Source organism: Lineus longissimus, chromosome 16, assembly GCF_910592395.1.
Source record: "Lineus longissimus chromosome 16, tnLinLong1.2, whole genome shotgun sequence".
Taxonomy (NCBI): Eukaryota; Metazoa; Nemertea; class Pilidiophora; order Heteronemertea; family Lineidae; genus Lineus; species Lineus longissimus.
In genome coordinates, this window is record NC_088323.1 from 14,791,438 (window position 1) to 14,812,803 (window position 21,366).

At 41.9% G+C, this 21,366-nt stretch overlaps 1 protein-coding gene across 2 annotated transcripts; it reads right to left on the bottom strand.

Annotated features, from left to right (window-relative positions):
- Window positions 1-232: 232 nt before the first annotated feature.
- On the bottom strand, window positions 233-20,856 carry LOC135500200 (mitogen-activated protein kinase kinase kinase 20-like). 2 transcript variants are annotated; one of them, XM_064791471.1, is made up of 14 exons: window positions 20,712-20,856; window positions 19,032-19,212; window positions 17,459-17,546; window positions 16,789-17,120; window positions 16,135-16,351; window positions 15,764-15,815; window positions 14,828-14,966; window positions 13,054-13,126; window positions 11,406-11,536; window positions 10,703-10,765; window positions 7,971-8,069; window positions 6,924-7,142; window positions 5,890-6,121; window positions 233-4,979 (listed from the first exon to the last, which is right to left on the bottom strand). In XM_064791471.1, exons 2-14 carry the CDS (start codon window positions 19,182-19,184, stop codon window positions 3,526-3,528), a joined length of 3,252 nt encoding a protein of 1,083 aa, XP_064647541.1. In that variant the 5' UTR covers window positions 19,185-19,212; window positions 20,712-20,856; the 3' UTR covers window positions 233-3,525. The 2 variants fall into 2 exon arrangements, with proteins under 2 accessions (XP_064647541.1, XP_064647542.1); XM_064791472.1 differs by lacking the exon at window positions 20,712-20,856 and adding an exon at window positions 20,206-20,290.
- Window positions 20,857-21,366: the final 510 nt, after the last annotated feature.

The window sequence follows — 21,366 nt, forward strand, 5'->3', positions numbered from 1 at the left end:
GAATGGGTACCCAGCTGGCAGAGATGGTACACTATGAATGTTAGTCCTGAGCACTGTATAGCTGTAGCTGGGATCTGTAATAGTCCCGGAGAGTAGAGCTTGAATCATGATTGCACAGGCCAATAGCTAGGGATAATAACGTGAAGTGATTTGAGCTACTGAAACCAGTTGGATTCAGCGCTATACATGTATCATGATTATAATAGGAAACAATAACAAATTGAACAACTGGTAAAATTCATAATAATTTACTAGCATTTGATTCAACAATGATAATCATTTGTGCTCAATCCATAAAAATTTAACAAACTAGGTATTTATTAGGCAAGATGAGACCAATTAAATCATTTCAATTAAAGGAGTAGGCCGATAATTCGTTCAACATGTTTGTTCTTCCCTGTTTCATAAGTAAACTAGTTTCCTGAAAGTGTCGGACGTTTTACCAACTTTGTTTAAAATCTTCACCTTTTGTCATTTTTAGCAATCACAACTTCTGGCATGGACTAGTTTGCACTGCCCAAGTGCACCTGAGGTTGGCCTTGACGTCACCACAAGGCATCATCACTTGCATCACTGTCGTTGTCATCATAGCATTGGGGTAATCCAGAACAAAGTTGATAGCTGCACAGAGGGCTCACCTGGCATAAACATCTGGCAAACCCGATTCTTACGTCAGTTTTTCCTTTTCCATTTTTGGTGGAATTTGATGATGGAAACTAATACTGTACTGTGGAAGTTTGGCAGCCAAAAGCTTGGCAACTGTACCTTTAATAACCCGCCTACTCCTTTAAGGATTTAAAATCATTGTTCAGATACTCAATAAAACCGCCAGACATTGAGGACAGAGCACATGTACTGCATAGCTTAAATCAAAATACAGTAGAACCTCTCTAATAAGGACACCCTCGGGACTGAAAAGTACTGTCCTTATTAGAGAGGTGTCCGCTAAGGGAGGTTCTACTGTACAGTGGAACCTCCTTTAGTGGACACCTCTCTATTAAGGACAACCTCTCTATCAAGGACAGTAGTTTTGGTCCCAAATTGGTTGTTTCCATTCAGTTTTACCTCTCTAATCAGGACACCTCTCTATTAAGGACAGAACTTCTCAGTCCCAAGGGTGTCCTTAATAGAAAGGTTACTGCAGCTTCAATTCTGGCTCGAATTCCATTTCGATAGAATTTTTTTCCAAAATGGCAGAACCCATACATCGAGTGAACTGGAACTGAAGACCTTTGTGCACAATTCATCCCTTAATTCTATCTCCAAAAAAAATTTCCAGAGAGTCAGACTGGGTTGTTGGCGAACTCTGGACACCGATTGTCGTAAAACGCATGCGCGACGTCAAGTGACATTTGAATATACAGTAGAACCTCTCTATTAAGGACACCCTTGGGACTGACAAGTGCTGTCTTTAAAAGAGCGGTGTCCTGATTAGAGAGGTCAAATTGAATGTAAGCAATTTGGGACCAAAGCTAGTGTCCTTAATAGTGAGGTTGTCCTTAATAGTGAGGTTGCCCTTAATAGAGAGGTTGTCCTTAATAGAGAGGTTGTCCTTGATAGTGAGGTTGTCCTTAATAGAGAGGTTGTCCTTAATAGAGAGGTTGTCCTCAATACAGAGGTAGTCCTTAATAGAGGTTGTCCTAAATAGAGAGGTTGTCCTTAATAGAGAGGTTGTCCTTAATAGAGAGGGTGTCCTTAATAGAGAGGTGTCCGCTAAGGGAGGTTCCACTGTAACTGCAGACGACACCATGTCAAACTCAGTTGCTGTTGTCCTTTCAACGGTCGTACTGACCTCGAAAAGGTACATGGCTTGCTACGCCATCTATGAGGATCATCAAGATTCTGAATCCTTGAGGTTTTCGGAGTAGCGCGGTGGTAAAATCGGTGCCGGTTACCCCCTGAGGTCCAGGTTCGATTCCCAGTCTGTCCCGCTACACTCATGTGTTATAGAGGGCCATTCTCTTTGACAGCGTAAATTTCCTTCACAGTCTTCACTGCACTGGAAGTGTACCGGTGCTGCCATCTGGATTTTTAGGTCTGCAGGTTCCTCATAGTGAGTTGGACTGTAAACAAATAGAGTAGAACCTCTCTATTAAGGACATCCTCGGGGCTGACAAGTGCTGTCCTTAATAGTGAGGTGTCCTTAATAGAGACATCAAATTGAATGGAAACAACCAATTTGGGACCAAACCTAGTGTCCTTAATAGAGAGGTTGTCCTTGATAGAGAGGTTGTCCTTAATAGAGAGGTTGTCCTTAATAGAGAGGTTGTCCTTAATAGAGAGGTTGTCCTTAATAGAGAGGTTTTCCGTGTCCGTGTCTGCTGAGGAAGGTTCCACCGTACATTTTTATTTTTATTGCCGGGATTATCAAGCAGATTCACAATAAATTGTAAACATGATGCACAGTTAAAAATCATTCAAATTTTTTCAATAATTACTCAAATCGGTTCCACTTTCAAACAAATAATGGTAAAATAATACAAATTACAAAATGATAGTTGCATGCCATTGCCAACCGATTTTTCAGATAATTTTCAAAATTTACATTCTGCTTCCAGTATAATGTTTGAAACTTGAAAGCATTTTTTTCTTCAGAATAGCAGGAATGAAGATGAAATGAACTCGTTACGAAGATTAGAAGGCCTATTCCGTTCATTAAAAATGTGTACAGTAGAACCTCCCTCAGCGGACACCTCTCTATTAAGGACAACCTCTCTATTAACGACACTAGGTTCGGTCCCAAATTGACTGTTTCCATTCAATTTGACCTCTCTAATCAGGACACTTCTCTATTAAGGACAGCACTTGTCAGTCCAGAGGGTGTCCTCAATAGAGAGGTTCTACTGTATTCGAATTTGAAACTTCTCAACGCCTTAATGCTTACTTGATATAAATTCCAACATTGTCGTTGTGTAGACTGATATACAAATACTATGAATACCAAGTTTCAGCAAATTTGCATGCATGATAACTCCACTACGGCATTGTGTATAACTGCATTTCCATTTTCTAGAGCCACCAGAAAATATGAAAGGCACACAATTTTAATATCTGGTACGCCAAGAAATGATAATTCAAAACAATCACCCTGACTGGAGAGGAAAAATCACCTAGTCCTCTTTTCTCAAAGTAAAATCTTCACCTCTTGAATCCCAAAATTTGAAAATCCCGGAATCCCAGTGTGGTCACGTGGTTGCAAAATTGGGTCTGACTTTCACCATGTATAGCGCCTGCATACAACTGCCAAAGTCCGGTACCGAGGCGCCATCTACCCAGGCAAGCTCTAACTGACCCTACTGTACATCAAACACGCTAAAACAAGCAATAAACTAGCGTCCCAGCTCAAGGGAATAAAAATATCACTTGAGACTGACCTGTCGGTCGTTGGGAAAAAACGTTATTTCAAAATGACCGACTGCTCGGTCACCGGGATTCAAAAGGTTAATCTCTCTAACAGGCAATACAAAAAATATATAAGTAAGCCTTATAAATTATTGGCACAATACTAATCGTCAGTAACATACATCAATGTCGATGTCCTTGATTTCTCCCACCCCGACTTGACCTCTGACCTTGCTTTTTCTTCGACTTCCCACCAACAACAGTCCAGCCAGAGTTTTTTTTCGTCGCGGGTGAAACGCTTGAGGCGGAATTTGAGCTAGAGGTCGTTCGAGAACTAGAGGTCGTCTGGGGACTAGCTGTTGTCTGAGGTGAAGGGGTCGGGCTATCCCATGAGACGCTAACATCAGCACCTGGGATCCCGAGAGTTAATTTCTTCGGCGAATCATACGCGTTTTGTGGAAAGCTCTCATTGGTGGCACCATCTGTGATTAGACGATTCGGGTCATTCCCGCAAACCGGTTTTCCCTGCTGACTAAGCCTCTTGGCGTCAGTGGTGCTGTGGCTGCGCTGGTACTGTTCCCCTGTTCCCAACTGCTGATGCTCCTGTGGATTATTCCGTCTAAGATTCTGGGAACAATCACTGTGACCGCGATTGTAGTCCACACGTCCTTGACCCCGACCTCGACCCCTCCCAGTGTAACCTTGACCCTCCCCACCTCTACCCCGTGGGGCGTTTTGCTGCCTCCAACTACCAGCAGATCCTGGTCGCCCTTGACTTCCAGCAGACAATGGTCGCCCCTGGCTTCCGGCTGAACCTGGCCGCCCCTGGCTTCCAGCAGACAATGGTCGCCCCTGGCTTCCGGCTGAACCTGGCCTCCTGTTTCCAGCGTAAGGTCGCGGCGGTCTGAAATCGGCTGGCGACCGGGAATCACTACTCGTGGATCCAGTCTGGCGCCAGAGCGGCATACTCTCCCTCGACGCCGTCCGTGAATTCACATTGACCGAATCGGAATAGTTCCTAACATTTCTTGCAGAGCGTTTCTCAATCAACGCGGCATCGCTAGAACATCTCGTCTTCACCTCGACGCTATCAGTCTCACTCGGTGACTTGATAACATCCGACCATCGCTTCTGCCGACTTGGCGAGAGCCCGGGCGAGCGACAGTTGGCGCAAAGAACTACGGTACTGGACGATGCGTCCAAGCAATCATCGTGTCCATTTGAGCTGGCGATACTATTGGCATGAGACGAATCGGACGAAATAGAAAAGAAAACATTCGAATCGCTCACTGGTCTTAGTTTGTCGTTACGATTCAAATTATGAGAAACATCCTTGAGGCGTCGGCGAATGTTTTGAGCATCAGGTGACCTAGCGCCGCTGGAATTACGCGATCGAGCGCCAAAATCTGGCGAGCGCCGAGTGCTGTGAATGACTGGTTGTGATTGGCTGCTACTAATGGCCGGGCTCTGCTGCCGACTGTGCGATGGACTTTGCGGCTGGCTTCGTTTCGGACTATAATTCGGAGACGCTTGCGGATTAGGACTGTTTATGCTTGGTATGGAGTATTTTCTCTGGACGTCGATGTAACCAGTCGGAGCGGGCCGTGACCTGGCCGCGACGACACTGGCCCACGTATCTGAAAGACACAGCTATTGGATCAGGGGCATAGTAGTTAGAGCGCTGGTCGCAATTTGTTTGAGGTTTTCCATAGATTGACTGGACTATGGGTTCATTAACAGACACAGGTTCAACTTACAACATCACCACAGTTGCTAGATACGTCCTTAAGTCAGACACTTCACCCTACTAGCTTCTAGTAGCAAAGTTTTTCGCTGAAAGTATTTTATTATTAATGACATGTTACGTTTTTGCGATTTTTTATCCACAGTGTGAGTATGAATATATAGTCGTAGTTCCACCTACCATAAAACCCTGTGTTTTTTCAAGACCTGTGTCTTCGCCGTGTGTCAAAAAACCCGGGGCGCACTTACACCTATCAGTGGTGTTAGATAATGGTTAATAGCCCCGGCGACAGGTGCGCTGTAGGTAGGGAGCTCTCCTGTGTTTCTTTCCCGTTGGAGGGGAATTTCGTGTGCGCAATACCGAGGCAACTACACCGCGCCATCTGTCGCCAGGTCTTAGAACTTGCAATTGCCGGGGTTATTCAGATTCCACCTATCAAAAAATCTGTGTTGAACACGGGTCTAAATTAGCCCCCAATTAGCCCCATCGAGCTCGATGGGGCTAATAGACACGGGGATTTGACACACGGGTCTATTTAGACACGGCAATTCATAGGTGTAAGCGCAAAAGACACGGTGATTTGATAGGTGGAAGTACGACTTATGGCTGCAACCATTTTCAGTCCAATTAACCGTAATGCATAATGCACAGTGGCTGAAATACAAGATGGACACCAATGATGGCAGAGAGAATAATGCTCAAACATTGTGTTTGCTTTGGAGAACGAAATGAGCGCAGAATATAAAGTAGTAAAACATATCAACAAGCAAACAAGATAAAGAACTTGTTTAAAATCGCCATACCTCTGTTTTCAGGCTCCTGGTAAGCCTGTGATGCCAAACTGTTCAGCCCACCGACAAGGAATGGACTACTCTGACTATGGACCAAAGAGGCACCCTTGGTAGAGTTTGGTGACTCGGCGATGAATTTGGTTTGCTTCAAGGTCAAGGTCACGCTCTGTTGTTCGACGTTGCTCGTCCCGCAGGTTTTAATTGTGTGGGTGTATTTGATACTGCGTGGTTTCTTGACTTTATCCTGGAATTATTTGAGGGGGATGGTTAGAAGTGGTGACGTTTTTCAAAAACCGATATTCGCTAGAGAAAAAACCCGATATAGAAAACAAACCTTCTAACACACAAGTGGGGGAGGCTAAATAAATGAACTCATGTTCAATTAGATGCAGGACAGGGGGGAGGGGGGGGCTTGTTCAATTAGATGACATGTTGTTCCATTGGATGACATGCTCAGGGCTGCTTACCCTCTAATAATTTTTCCTGTAATATTGCTGAAATTTTCCGGTATTTTGCCATAAGTTCCCGTAGTATCATGACATAGTGTAAATTTCAAAGCTGTTGGCCGCCGCCATTATTCTATGCAGGGTAGTCTCCCACAGCAGCTGTACACATGTGATACAAGTTTCCAGATCCTCAAAATAGGGTGATAACTACGATCGGTGTCGCGGTGCGCGAGACTAATCAGTATATTGCTTACTGAATAAAGAAAAACTCTCCTTGGCAACGGGCGTGGGAACTTCTAATATCGGGCCCGCCAGGATCAGATATCGGGTTTAAAGGCTAAGAAACTAAATGAAACTAGAAATTTGAATGTTTATTTCAAGAATTAAACTGTAAACAAACATTTTACAACGTATTTTTAAGTTGAAAAAAAAACGTATTTTCAGCACTGTAAAGGCCATACCATAACGGTAAAAACCGTATTCCGTAAAGTCGGGAATTCAGTCGTACCAAAATACGGCCATTCGGTACAGGTACGCAGCCCTGCATGCTGTTCAATTGGATGACATGAGGAGAGGAGAGGGTCTACGTAAAAAACCTACCTCAAATGTGACATTGCACTCTATCTCCAAGTCCTCAGCAATCCCAACCAGCCATTTTTCCATCACATATGGAGGCTGCTTCAGCTTGAATGTCTTATCATGCCCCGCCCCATGGCACACAAACTCGACGAATCTGATGCAGGTCAGGACGAGGTTGCATTCAATTTCATCTTCTTCTTCTTCTTCATCAATCTCCATGTACATCTTCCACTTGTGGTCCTGAAGCAGTAACACATCTTTCAATCTTGGCAATCATTCCAAAACATCTCATTTATAATGAACCGCACATTACAGTGTAAATGCACTATGCACCAATGAAGCCTCGTTTTGAATTCAGCAGTTATGGTTAGGCAACCATCACTGCTTGGGTTGGTGCAAAATGTGGAAGGTGTCAAAAGCTTCTATATCAGGGCGAATAAGGACAATACATGTCGGGCCGGTTGAAATTTACAATCCCCGATCGGAAATGACGTAGTTTGATCACATTCAACTATAAATCCATTGAACAGTGGCGCAACTTCAGGAAACCGATGACCTTCGTTTGGGCAGTGAACGAAAATTGTAAACTCGTTCCGTAGGGCCTGCAATAGGGCTCCATTAAAGGGTAACTCTTGTCAAATTTCACCATATAATGTTTTAGCTGTTTTTGACAAATGACTACGTCACTTTCTCATAAATCGGTAAGGTTTTCGAATCGAAATGCACATTTTCTAGAAATTGATGGTTTATTCCCGACCGGACAGCAGCTCGCTTCGATGCCGTTTTCGTTGATGACGTCACAACATGAACATTTTCGCGGTCGCGGTGGTTTACATTCAGCAATTTTATAATAAATCTAATCAAAAATGGAAAATTTTAGCTTTACATTTGTGATCAACAATTAAAAACGGATGTATATCCACAAAGTTGTAAATCACATCATAGTATCACTTTAAGGAGCTCTTATGACTTAATGATGCATCAATTGATTTGATACCGACTGTGGCTCGGAAAGGCCGTTGTAATTCTCGTAAAAAGTTCGTTTAATCAGTGCTTGTTATAACTGACCTTTGTCGTTGCACCGAGTCGAATGTGGTTTCCAAACAACAGAGTGATTGTCATTTTCTTGTTCTCAACCATTGGTGATTTCTTTTCCTCCATTGGAACCTGCAAGTGTAAGTAGTTACATGTGGGACTTGAGAAATGGGGCCATGGATGACTAATAATAGTAATAATAATAATTTATTATATTAAAAGTGCTTTTGAATGAAAATCATTTGCAAAGCACTGTACAATTTAAAAAACAACACATAGTAAAAGAGAATATTGTACATAGAGATTAAAACATTCATAGCGATTAAAACATTTAGGTGCTGGTGTCGAAGTGTTCAATAATGAAATGGCCAGGGCCATTGTGCTCACCTCATGTGGAGGAAAGATGGATAAAGAGCAGGGTATTGTGTCATGTAGTGTTAGGTTTGATGTAGGTCCAAGCAATTTACAGTACATTCGACCTCTGTGACCTTGAAAAGTAGGTCAAATCAAAGACGACCCGGGTGACACATTGAATGGTTGTTAGAATTAGATGTACCTATGATATAAAATTGGTGCCAATCGGGCAAGTCATTACTAGGAATAAAGGCATTTTGAAGAATTTAGGATTTGGCCCCCTCCCTGGAGGCCAAACGGCAAATCAGATCGCACCATACTTAGGTACCTGAGATAACCTGACCAAGGGGTACATGTGTACTTAATTTGTGATCAATAGTCATTGCAGTTAAGAAACGTGCCATAGTTACGGCCTGACGGCAAATTTACGCCATTTGACCTCTGTGACCTTGACAAGAAGGTCAAATTAAAAACCTGTGTGACATATACTGTATGGTGGTTAGATGTACCCATGATATCAAATTGGTGGCAATCGGGCAAGAAGTTAAGGAATAATCACATTTTTAAGGTTTTTGGATTTTGCCCCCTGGTGGTCAAGTGGTGAGTCATATTGGACCAAACTTCGGTCCCTGAGATCACCTGACTAAGGGGTAAATGTGTACCAAATTTGGTATCAATAGTCATTGCAGTTTAGAAACGTGCCATCGTTACATCCTAACGGCCAATTTACAACATTTGACCTCTGTGACCTTGAAAAGGAGGTCAAATCAAAAACCCGGAGGATATATGATGCACCTTTGCTAGAAGTACCTACCATATTTTTTTCAAAATTTCCCGACTACTATTAAGGGAGATATTGCATATTTTCACTTTTAACGTTTGGCCCCCTGGTGGCCAAACCATGAAACGAATCGGACCGAAACTTGGTCTCCGAGGTGTCATTACATTAGGGTACATGTGTACCAAGTTTCAACTCAATAGCTCTAACAGTTACGAAACGTGCCCTGCTAACGGACGACGGACGACGACGACGACGACGACGACGGACGACGGACGCCACGGTATGGGATAAGCTCACCTCTGCTAAGAGGTGAGCTAAACAGGTGAGTTTTAAGATTTTTTTTGAAGGCGTAAAAAATGTCATCATCACTGCCACTAACGACGACTGACGATGGCCATGGAAGGCATAATGTTTACGTCATGTTCAAATATGCTGCTAATATCAGTGTTTTACCCTACATGGTCTGATTTTTGCTGTCCATCATCTTAAATAAACCTCTCTATTAGGACACCCTCGGGACTGACTAGTGCTGTCCTTAATAGAGAGATGTCCTGATTAAAGAGGTCAAATTGAATGGAACCTCCCTATTAAGGACACCCTCGGGACTGACTAGTGCTGTCCTTAATAGAGAGATGTCCTGATTAGAGAGGTCAAATTGAATGGAACCTCCCTATTAAGGACACCCCCTCAGGACTGACTAGTGCTGTCCTTAATAGAGAGATGTCCTGATTAGAGAGGTCAAATTGAATGGAACCTCCCTATTAAGGAAACCCTCGGGACTGACTAGTGCTGTCCTTAATAGAGACGTCCTGATTAGAGAGGTCAAATTGAATGGAAACAATAAATTTGGGAGCAAAACTAATGTCCTTTGTACTAGAGAGGGTGTGCTTTATAGAGAGGTGTCTGCTAAGGGAGGTTGTACTTCTAAATGTTCAATTTTGACTGGGCATGATTATCAAAACAAATTCCTGTACCATGCACTCCTCCTCCTCATCATCATCATCAACATCATCATCATCTAGTCCCTTAACCTAATGGCCGTGGGGGCAAAACAGCAGTGTTCACAATTAATCTCCACAGAGATTTGTTTTCAGCAGCCCGTATTAGCTGGCACTAGCCACCACATAATAGCATATTGTAGCTACGAAATCAAAGGTGTGCTAGCATGGAATGGGTGCAGACATACAGGGTCAATGCGACACAAGAGGCCTCGAATTCAAAATTGTCCGGCACTGGAAATATCAAAGAAAATTTGCAAAGGCACAGCAGCGATTTTGAAGGTAACGACCGTCATGGCAGTTGTGGCCGAGGTTAAACTCAACCTGGGCACCAATGCTCTGCGAATATCTATGTCTTCTATCTACCTACATAGAACAACTACCATTTCAAATCTTCCCAAAGTTTAAAGGGGGACAATAAGGGGTTAACAAGGCCGTCTTCGGTAGACTGATATACACGTTAAGGGTCCTGGGTCATGCTTGAATCAGCACTAAATATATTCCCCGTACAAGCGTGATGAGTTTTGGCGTACTTTGAGATGGCAGAGACCCCTATTGGTGACTTGGTAGAACTTGATCTTGCCTACCTAGCTGCTGCCTATATTGTCCCTTTAAACCATAACAATACTCACCGGAGCCAGAGGGGGAAAATTCTTCAACGCAAAGTTACAAGCCTGGAGCAGTTGGATCTCCGTCTGCAAGGAAAATGGCAAAGAAAATTCAAATAAGGGCAAGGAAATTTTTTAAATGTTTCTTGTTTGGACACTTTCATTAAAATGGAGGGCAAGGCAAGTTTTGTTTTTCATCGATGGTAAAATGCCATAGAAATTCAACTAAGGGCAAGGAAATTTGTTTAATGTTTCTTGTTTGCACCCTTTCATAAAATCGGAGGGCAAGGCAAGTTTTGTTTTTCATTGACGGTAGACAATGACACATTCCAAGGAGGTTGGAATCGGCTGCTGGCAGACAGTAACAAGACTTGACTGTAGTCATTTCTGCACCCTTCTTATAGGCAGTAGGTGTCGTACTGTCATACTATTAAAATAAGTACAGTAGAACCTCTCTATTAAGGACACCCTCGAGACTGACAAGTGCTGTTCTTAGTGGAGAGGTGTCCTGATTAGAGGTTAAATTGAATGAAAACAGCCAATTTTGGACCAGGACTAGTGTCCTTAATAGAGAGGTTGTCCTTAATAAAGAGGTTGTCCTTAATAAAGAGGTTGTCCTCAATAGAGAGGTTGTACTTAATAGAGAGGTGTCCGCTATGGGAGGTTCCACTGTACTGCTACTGATGGTGCCACCCTTGAGTTCGTCTCGGGGTATTCCAAAACCTACATGTAAATCTAAGCGATGTCCGAAGGATGTGATGCCCATTTGCTTGAGGTCTCCCTGAGTCAGCAGCAGCAATCGTTTCCCGTTGATGTTGTTCGCTTGCAGCAATTCACCATACTGGGCGAGATCATATGCTGGAAAAAAATAACGAAACCCTCATGACACAATGGGTGATATGAATAAAGACTAGCAAATGCTTTTACTACAATTTTGTACAGAAAGACCTAGTGTATATGTACATGAAGTTTTAGATAAAAGCATTTGCTAGTCTTTATTCATATCACCCATAATGGGTGATATGAATAAAGACTAGCAAATGCTTTTACTTCAATTTTGTACAGAAAGACCTAGTGTATATGTACATGAAGTTTTAGATAAAAGCATTTGCTAGTCTTTATTCATATCACCCATTATCATTCGATTTTCAATATAACAAAGTCATACACGAAGGTTAGGGCTGACACAATGGTGCAGTGGTTACATCAGGGCCTGACACCTCCGACGTCCTGGGTTCAATTCCCGGTGCGCTCATGTGATAGGGAGGTCACAGCGACTCTCTTAGACAGCGTAGGTTTCCTCTGGGGTCTCCGGTTTCCTCCTACTTACATTGCAATCGCCCAATATTGTTTATAGAGCTGATCATGTCCTGGCTGACGCTCAGCTCTCAACTCAATATATTTTTGATATAACCACTTGTCAAGCCTTTCAGCAGAAATGACACAATTATGACTTCGACTTAATTAGCACTGTTTTTAGTTTTCGTTTTCTTCATCAGGCTGAGTCCAGCTTACTGATCTGTGCTGTACTCATAAACAGAAGAGAGTGAGTTTCTGAATGGAACCACTATGCTGGCCCTATTGTCCACATGTTCATCAGGCCGAGTCTAGCTTACTGATCTGTGCTGTACTCATAAACAGAAGAGAGTGAGTTTCTGAATGGAACCCTATTACAGGCCCTATTGTCCACATGTTCATCAGGCTGAGTCTAGCTTACTGATCTGTGCTGTACTCATAAACAGAAGAGAGTGAGTTTCTGATTGGAACCCTATTGCAGGCCCTATTGTCCACATGTTCATCAGGCCGAGTATAGCTTACTGATCTGTGCTGTACTCATAAACAGAAGAGAGTGAGTTTCTGAATGGAACCCTATTGCAGGCCCTATTGTCCACATGTTCATCAGGCCGAGTTTAGCTTACTGATCTGTGCTGTACTCATAAACAGAAGAGAGTGAGTTTCTGAATGGAGCCCTATTGCAGGCCCTATTGTCCACATGTTCATCAGGCCGAGTATAGCTTACTGATCTGTGCTGTACTCATAAACAGAAGAGAGTGAGTTTCTGAATGGAACCCTATTACAGGCCCTATTGTCCACATGTTCATCAGGCTGAGTCTAGCTTACTGATCTGTGCTGTACTCATAAACAGAAGAGAGTGAGTTTCTGAATGGAACCCTATTGCAGGCCCTATTGTCCACATGTTCATCAGGTCGAGTCTAGCTTACTGATCTGCGCCGGACTTATAAACAGGAGATGAGAAGGTTCATTTTCACCGCCCGAGAAAATGTTAAGAATAGGCTGAAACGCTGGTCGTGTGAAATCCAGTTTAAGCTGAAACCAGTGTTTGTTTTGGGCAACAATGCCCTGGTTATCCCTACCTTCATTCCCAAGCTGTTTTACCCAATGATAGACATCCACATCTGTCCACACGGTAACGTCATGGTGTAACGTCTGCAAGAGAGAAACTGTGGAGTTGAAAGGAGATTATAGTGAATAAAACACAAGCAACGATCTACGTATTCTCGACGTTTCGTGTATTTGACACTTTTTCAAAGAGATACAGAATCAAAAGATCAACCAGGTTTTATACAAAATTTAACAGAGATTCTGGTTTGCGCTATGCTACGTCTTAACATACGCCGTCAGCGACCTCGTGTCGTGATGTGATTTGTTGATATTTACATTGATTCCTATTGGCTGAGGCTTTTAGGGGGTGTGGTTTCCAGGAACTGTAGAGCATCGCGTGGCCGATAGGTGGCTCTTTAGGTACAATGGCGGTTCAAGTTAATGATTCAGTGAGTTACAAAGAGATAATTTTACAAATTACATAAAAATATGGAATGAAAGTAACTGCACGCCATATATTAAGGTAGGTAAAGATGCCAGGCATCCGAGTTGAAAGGAGATTAACATTACACAGGCCAAACTGAACATAGACACAACTTTTACCCGGAGCCAAAGTCACTCAAACTTCCTGATAATGATCATAAAACTTTCTGATTATAAACCCTAAAATTTCATTGGAATAAACCTCATCTTATTGATGATGAACCTCTAACCTACTGATAATAAACCTAAAACTTACTGATAATAAACCTAAAACTTACTGATAATAAACCTAAAACTTACTGATAATAAACCTAAAACTTACTGATAATAAACCTAAAACTAACTGATAATAAACCTAAAACTTACTGATAATAAACCTAAAACTTACTGATAATAAACCTAAAACTTACTGATAATAAACCTAAAACTTACTGATAATAAACCTAAAACTTACTGATAATAAACCTAAAACTTACTGATAATAAACCTAAAACTTACTGATAATAAACCTAAAACTTACTGATAATAAACCTAAAACCTAAACCAAAACACCCTTAGAATAAACTTCATCTTACTGATAATAGACTTTCAACTTACTGTTAATAGACCTCGAACATACTGATAATAAACTTCAAACTTACTGCTTGTAGACCTCAAACATACTGATAATAAACCTCAACTTACTGATGATAAACCAAAACACCCTTAGTCATCTTACTGATAATAGACTTTCAACTTACTGCCAATAGTCCTCAAACGTACTGATGATAAACTTAAACTTACTACTTGTAGACCTCCAACGTACTGATAATAAATCCCAACTTACTGATGATAAGCCACAAACTTACTGATGATAAACCGCACAATTACTGATGATAAACCTCTAACCTAACGATCGTAGACCTCAAACTTACTGATTACAAACCTTAAACTTCCTGGTAATAAACCTCAAACTTACTGAAAATAAACTTCTAACTTACCTAATACCTATTCCTAATGGTAAACCTCCAACGTTAGGATAATAAACCTCAAACTGACTGATCACAAACTTTAAACTTACTGATCACAAACTTCAAGCTTACTGCTAATAAACCTCAACTTTTTATTGATAATTAACCACAAACTTACTGTTTATGAACTACAGTCTTACTGATGATAAACTAGACTTACTGATAATAAACTACAGTCTTACTGATGATAAACTACAGACTTACTGATGATAAACTACAGCTTTACTGTTTATAAACTACAAGCTTACTGATAACAAACTACAGATTTACTGTTTATAAACTACAGACTTACTGATGATAAACCTCAACTTACTGTCTCTTTTAGATTGGACTGCTCTAAATTTTTCTCCCTGAGTTTAACTTTCATTTCCCTCGCCATTAAATCGCGCTCCTTTGCATATAAGTCATGTTCCGCTTTTTTCAACCTCGTCAAAGTTTCTTCAATCTCATTCCTAAAGAGATGAAATGTATTAGACAATAAACGTACAATCAAAGTTGTCTTACAACTTATCGTATTTTGCTGCGTATAAAACGCACCGGGGTATAAAGCGCACCCATTGAGTCCGTAGACAAAATCCAGACATAAGGCGCACCTACGTATAACACGCAGTACATTTTACATACTACTGAGATGCCCCCTGCCTATCTTTCCTTCGTATCAAAGCGAGGCTTTTACTAAAAGCCTCGCTTTGATGTTAAATCATGGCGGCACACGATCAGCTGATTTATCGATTTGGATTTATCTCGCATCTACGCTCTGAATATTGCCGCTAAGGACCCTCAAAAACATTTATAGAAGTAACTGAAATGATAATGAGGATACTAATATGTATTGCGTACAAAACAGGCGAGTTAGCATCGGTGAACTATGCAAAGTGCATCGATATTCCCGATTTTTCTTTCGTGCAAAAATATAAAATGCGCCGACTTGGTTGCGAGCCAAAAAAGCCGTCAAAAGAAATGCGTTGATGGAAAAATCTTGAGATCATTCGGTGGCTTCCTAGGGCTAGGCCATAGATAACACGCACCTTCGTATAACGCGCACCCCCCGATTTTAGGGCTTTCTTGGGTCAAAAAGCTGCGCCTTATACGCAGCAAAATACGGTACAGGACTGGGCTATTTGGGAAATTTCCGGAATTGTATTGTTACACAGAGAAACTCAGAATTTTCTGAAACATTTATTCATGAATAGAAAAAAATGGTGAAAGACGTCAGGTACTTAAACAATCTTTCCGACATGACACTTACCTCCACTCGGATTTATTTCCGACAAAAGAGTTTGTAATCGACGGCAGCGATTCTGGAAAATAAGATGAGACATGTCAATCAATGCAAAGGTAAAGTGGCAATTATCTTTGAAGAAGTGATACAAAAATTCCGGTCAAAATAATCGCTTTCAGAATGCAGTTAGTGAGCAAATCTTCAGACGGGGTCTTAAAACGCACCTTTTTCTAACTTGTTTTGGACCGCATTAGAGCAATTCTAAATTGGATTTTGCGGGTATAAATGTAAATTTATTTATCATATTTATATTTCATATGAGTTTTTTGTACATGGACAAATTTTCTGGGATATTCTGGGAATTCACGGAATCAAGATTTTTCTCAGCAGCCACCTACCATCCTCACACATATTATCAAGTGCGGTCAGAATCTGTTTAAAAGATGGTCGCTCCCTTGGGTCAAAATTCCAACACTTCTTCATCAGTTGTCCAAAGCAAGGTGGACACGACCTCGGGATTGGCAAGCGTTCCGCCTTCTCCACGACTAACCAGGCCACCTGGAAACCCTCTATACCCTTGAAAGGGACATCGCTGGTGAGTAATTCCCATAGGCACTGAAATGTGAGAATTATACAGTGGAACCTCCCTTAGCGGACACCTCTATTAAAGACAACCCCTCTAATAAGGACAACCTCTCTATTGGGGACACTGATTTTGGTCCCAATTTGGTCATTTTCATTCAATTTGACCTCTCTAATCAGGACACCTCTCTTCAGAGAACAGCAATTCTCAGCCCAATGGGTCTGCTGTAGCCTTCAGTTGCAGTCAGTGGGTCTGAGGAATAAGCCCTTTTACTTCTTAGTTTTTCAGACCTTACAGTCACCAGGTCCATTTTACATCTTTACATCTTTAAAATTTCAGCTTATCTTAGGCACATGTCATGCTTTTTTCGCTATTCAGGGGACAAATTGCGCATTCAAGCTGCCCCCAACAACAGAAAAAATAATTCTGGCATGATTGCTCTCCATCCTATCGAGATCACATGACTTACCACGCCGTAAGACCACGTATCACATGACTCAGACACCGGCTGACTCTGTATCACCTCCGGCGCCATCCAAGGGAACGTCCCCGCAAGCGACATTTTCGTTGTGCTATTCAGCGTCCGCGACGCACCGAAATCACAAAGCTTACACAACCAGTCGCCCGTTATCACGACATTCTTTGACTTGAGGTCGCGATGAATGACCCTGACTGGAGCCTCGTTATGGAGGTAGTTTACGCCGAGAGCGATGTCTTTGGCCCATTGGATGATGTAGCTGAAATCGAGTGAGTTGCCGGGAAGTTGGAGGAAGGCGTAGAGTGACCCATTCTCTGCGTACTCTGAAAATAGGAAACAGTTATATTTCTTTGTAAATGAAATCAAAAACAACCTGCTCATGGATTTCTGATAATACGTCAAAGTTGAAGTCAGTCAGGGACCTTACAATGGAGGGAGCATGGAGCTGCCTGACCCCAACCAGACTGGCCTTCTTGGGGCTCTTGATTTGACCTTCTTGGGGCCTCGAACCAACTTTTCTTGGGGCCTTAAACTAACCTTCTTCGGGCCCTGAACTGACCTTCTTGGGGCCCTGAATTGAACCCTTTGGGCCCTAAACCATCGTTCTTGGGAAGGGCCCACCTTAAAACTTTTAATCTTATAACAAAAATTTCAGACTTACCAGTGACGAGGCAATAGTTGGGCTCTTGAAGGACGGCACCGTAGAATTGGATGATATTTCGATGACTCAGCATGCTCAGAACACTTGCCTTGAAATGAAAATACACATATACAGTAGAACCTCTCTATTAAGGACAACCTCTGGGCTGACACGTACTGTCCTTAATTGAGAGGTGTCCTGATTAGAGAGGTCACATTGAATGGAAACACCCAATTTGGGACCAGAACTAGTGTCCTTAATACAGAAGGTGTCCTTCATAAAGAGGTGTCCGCTATGGGAGGTTCTACTGTACTAGCGAGAGCTGCCATTTCCCCGACCACAACTAAGATTTAAATGATGTCGTCTGGTGCCAAAACATAGCTATCCTGACCCAAACACTTCACAGGTTTGATGACAAATCTTCAGGTCGTATGAGGTGAATCTTCCAAGAAGAGACTAGTAAACATTTCAGATCCGGGGAGAGCACTTTACTTCCAATTTCAAATAGAAAAAAATAGTTTACTCATAGAATGACTTCAGGCTGAAATCTTAGCAATACAATCACACGACCACAGAGCAAACCTTTGTATTCATCAATGGCATGCTTTGCACGGACAAAGATTTTCTCATTATGCTGATAGAGGAACCCAGGCACTTTACTTCCAATTTCAAATAGAAAAAGATAGTTTACTCATAGAATGACTTCAGGCTGAAATCTTAGCAATACAATCACACGACCACAGAGCAAACCTTTGTATTCATCAATGGCATGCTTTGCACGGACAAAGATTTTCTCATTATGCTGACAGAGGAACCCAGGCACTTTACTTCCAATTTCAAATAGAAAAAGATAGTTTACTCATAGAATGACTTCAGGCTGAAATCTTAGCAATACAATCACACGACCACAGAGCAAACCTTTGTATTCATCAATGGCATGCTTTGCACGGACAAAGATTTTCTCATTATGCTGATAGAGGGGCCTAGGGCTTCCGAACTTCTCCTCAGTGCGGGTCATCGCTGAATGTCTCCGACGTTGAGAAAATGCCCAGAAAAACACGCTACGACCCCGAACTCACTTTCTGGGATTTTTTGTTTACATTATTTAGCCCTGATAAGAATTTGAGGCTGAAAGTGAAATAGTCGTTTTTATATTCTTTTCCATGTGTTTATCGTTTAAAAGTAATTGGGGAATTTTTTTTTAAAAAGTTTATTGTGCAGCAGGCGGCCTCCCACAGAGAGCTTACCTATATTTCAGAAATTGGGCGCAAAATCAATTTTCTTCATAATCATCGCTTAAGCTTTGGTGCCCACCTGGCTTAGGGTAAGCGTGGGACTATTTTAGCCACCACCACACAGACCTGTATTATTGTGACAGTAAGCACTATGTTGCTCCTTTAAGAGCTGATGAAATTCCAAAGTTGTCCCTTTAATGAAAAGTTTACTTTTTAAATACATGTAGTTGTTCTTCTTCAACAGGCAGGGAACTGCGAGTACAGGTCCAGTTAAAGGATCACTAACATTATTGTCATTTCTTAAAGGGACACTCTATAAATTACATGGAACTGTGACTTTCAGTTTCAGACCATCATACCTCTTTTTCCATGACAAGTAACTTCTTGACAGCCACCTCCATGTCGCGAGAAATCCATTTTGCCCGGTAAACACTCCCAAATGTTCCACCGCCACATCTCTCGAAGAATTCTAAATCATTGGCGTCAATTTCATGCAGCATTGGCCGCGCCATTTCCTCCCTATAGGTGGCGCTCTGTCTCCTGGAATAAACCACAAGAAGATAACAGCGAGTGATGACAAGTGACGATTGTACCGAGGACGTTTCTTGGCAAACACATAGATATATGATGCATTTATTGAACCCTCTGATCACCTATGAAATTAGACACTGAGGATCATCAGATTATATCTAACTCTGAGAGGAATACTGATATTTGGGGTGCGTAAGAAAGCAGGAACGGACCGAAACGGACCAAAACGGGCCGGAACGGAGTTAAAATTTGCCAAAACGGAGCTTCTAGTGGTTTTAAATGGCATCTATAGGCAAGATAGGGCCCCTGAATTGTAAATCATGTTCATATAATGAAGATTAGACTTCTTTTCCATGATAGCCCTTAAATATTTAATGAGGACTAAATTTACTTTCACACAGAGCTGAAGTGACGTCATCAGTTCTTGTGCAGTATAAGCGCTGTCTGCTACTGGAATCGGCCCCGACCAATTCAGGCAATATCATCAATATCACGATGGAAAAGAAGTCTGATCTTCATTATATGAACATATTTTATAATTCAGGGGCCATATCTTGCCTATAGATGCCATTTAAAACCACTAGAAGCTCCGTTTCGGCAAATTTGAACTCCGTTCGGCCCGATCCGGCCCGTTTTGGTTCGTTTCGGTCCGTTCCTGCTTTCTTATGAACCGTGATATTTGAGGACAAAGTTCTTCATGACAATTAAACTGAGAGACTCTACACGTACGTGTATTTTAAGTTTATTTTATGTGCAATGAGGAAACTGCGCAACAAAACCTGCCAATAGGGGGCCCTGCAGCAGTGAAGGCAAATGGACCATGGCTGAATGAGAAAGCCATTTCCCGCGTCAATGATTCTTGAATCTTTCATCCCTTTCTTCCTCTACATGGGGAAATAGCAACAAAAATGTTGTTTTATTGGTCCTTAATTCTATTTTGATGTGTTTTAAGGAGAAAATCAACATAACATAATTTTAATGGAAAATGCACTGGAAGTGTACCTTATAGCACTGGCGCTGCCATCTGGATTTTTAGTTCTTGCTTGAATACGGTTGTATTTTACTTTAATGCCATGGTAAAAAATCATTGCCTGTGAAAAGCGGTGAAAATGGTTGTTTCAAAATGGCCGAAATTTGTTTTTGCAGAATGTCTATTGCGACAAGTCCACACCAACCATGACCAGTCTGTGAGTCACAATGCATTGCAGCTCTGATGGTTTTACATACATAGGCCTAACTGTAACATGACGTGACGTCTTCATCGTTATCCCCAATCAACGTGCAACCATCTAGATGCCGACTATTGTGCATTGGGCCGGAACTGGGAGTTGTTTCCAATTAGCTTTTTTGGACACGCGCCAATGTGGTGGATGACCATGATAACATGCCGATAGGCCTAGGCCTACATGACTGACATGACTGAGCGAGTCAGTGACCGAGTGATGAAGTTGAAATTTTGGTGAAAAATAAACACACTTGAGACCTTGTAAAATGCTACACAAACATACTTTCCTAGTCGTAGATGATTCTTTTAAGTTTACACCATTTGATTTACATTCACAAATGTGAATTTCAGTAAATTAACCAAGATTGATTGAAATATCGAGACATTTGTAAAAGTTTTCTTGACCTATTTTAACATTTGCTTAGCAAACCGACTACTCTACGGCAAAACAAACATATATGGGGCGCCAGTCTTGACACTAGAGGCGTTTGATGGGGCGCAAAACGTCTCGTCATCGAAAATTTTGAAACAATAGGTGGCAGCATCAGACGGTGTCCAAACTCCAAACTTTAATTTGCGTGCAAAGATCAGACGGCGCACCATAGTAATGTGGAAACGGGAATGATTGCCAACTGGCACAGTGAGGATAGTCGAACTCATCAAACTCTATAGCAATCTTGACACACAAAAGGTTCCGAGATCACGACGTCCATTCTCTTCTTCTTCTTTTTCTTCCTCAGGTTTCCCCTGCACTTCGTCCGAGGTGATTTTCTCCACGGTGTATTCCACCTCCAAGGTGGGATGAGCGTTTTTGCAGGCCACAACGGTTAGGCGCCAATTGGGTTTATTATGGCCGCTCAGGATGGGTATGGTCAGTGGTTTCTCAATACAACGGTTCTCGCTTCTCAATAATTTCAAACCAAAATCTCGGGATGTGC

What these genes read in the sequence shown, in the direction of transcription:
- LOC135500200 (XM_064791471.1), bottom strand. Translation starts at nt 19,184, where the DNA reads ATGGCGCGGCCAATGCTGCATGAAATTGACGCCAATGATTTAGAATTC. An exon ending in GGAAATAAATCCGAGTGGAG is followed by an intron (nt 14,967 to 15,763) that starts GTAAGTGTCATG and finishes TCATCTCTTTAG; the next exon opens with GAATGAGATTGAAGAAACTT. An exon ending in GACATCGCTTAGATTTACAT is followed by an intron (nt 10,766 to 11,405) that starts GTAGGTTTTGGA and finishes TTTTCCTTGCAG; the next exon opens with ACGGAGATCCAACTGCTCCA.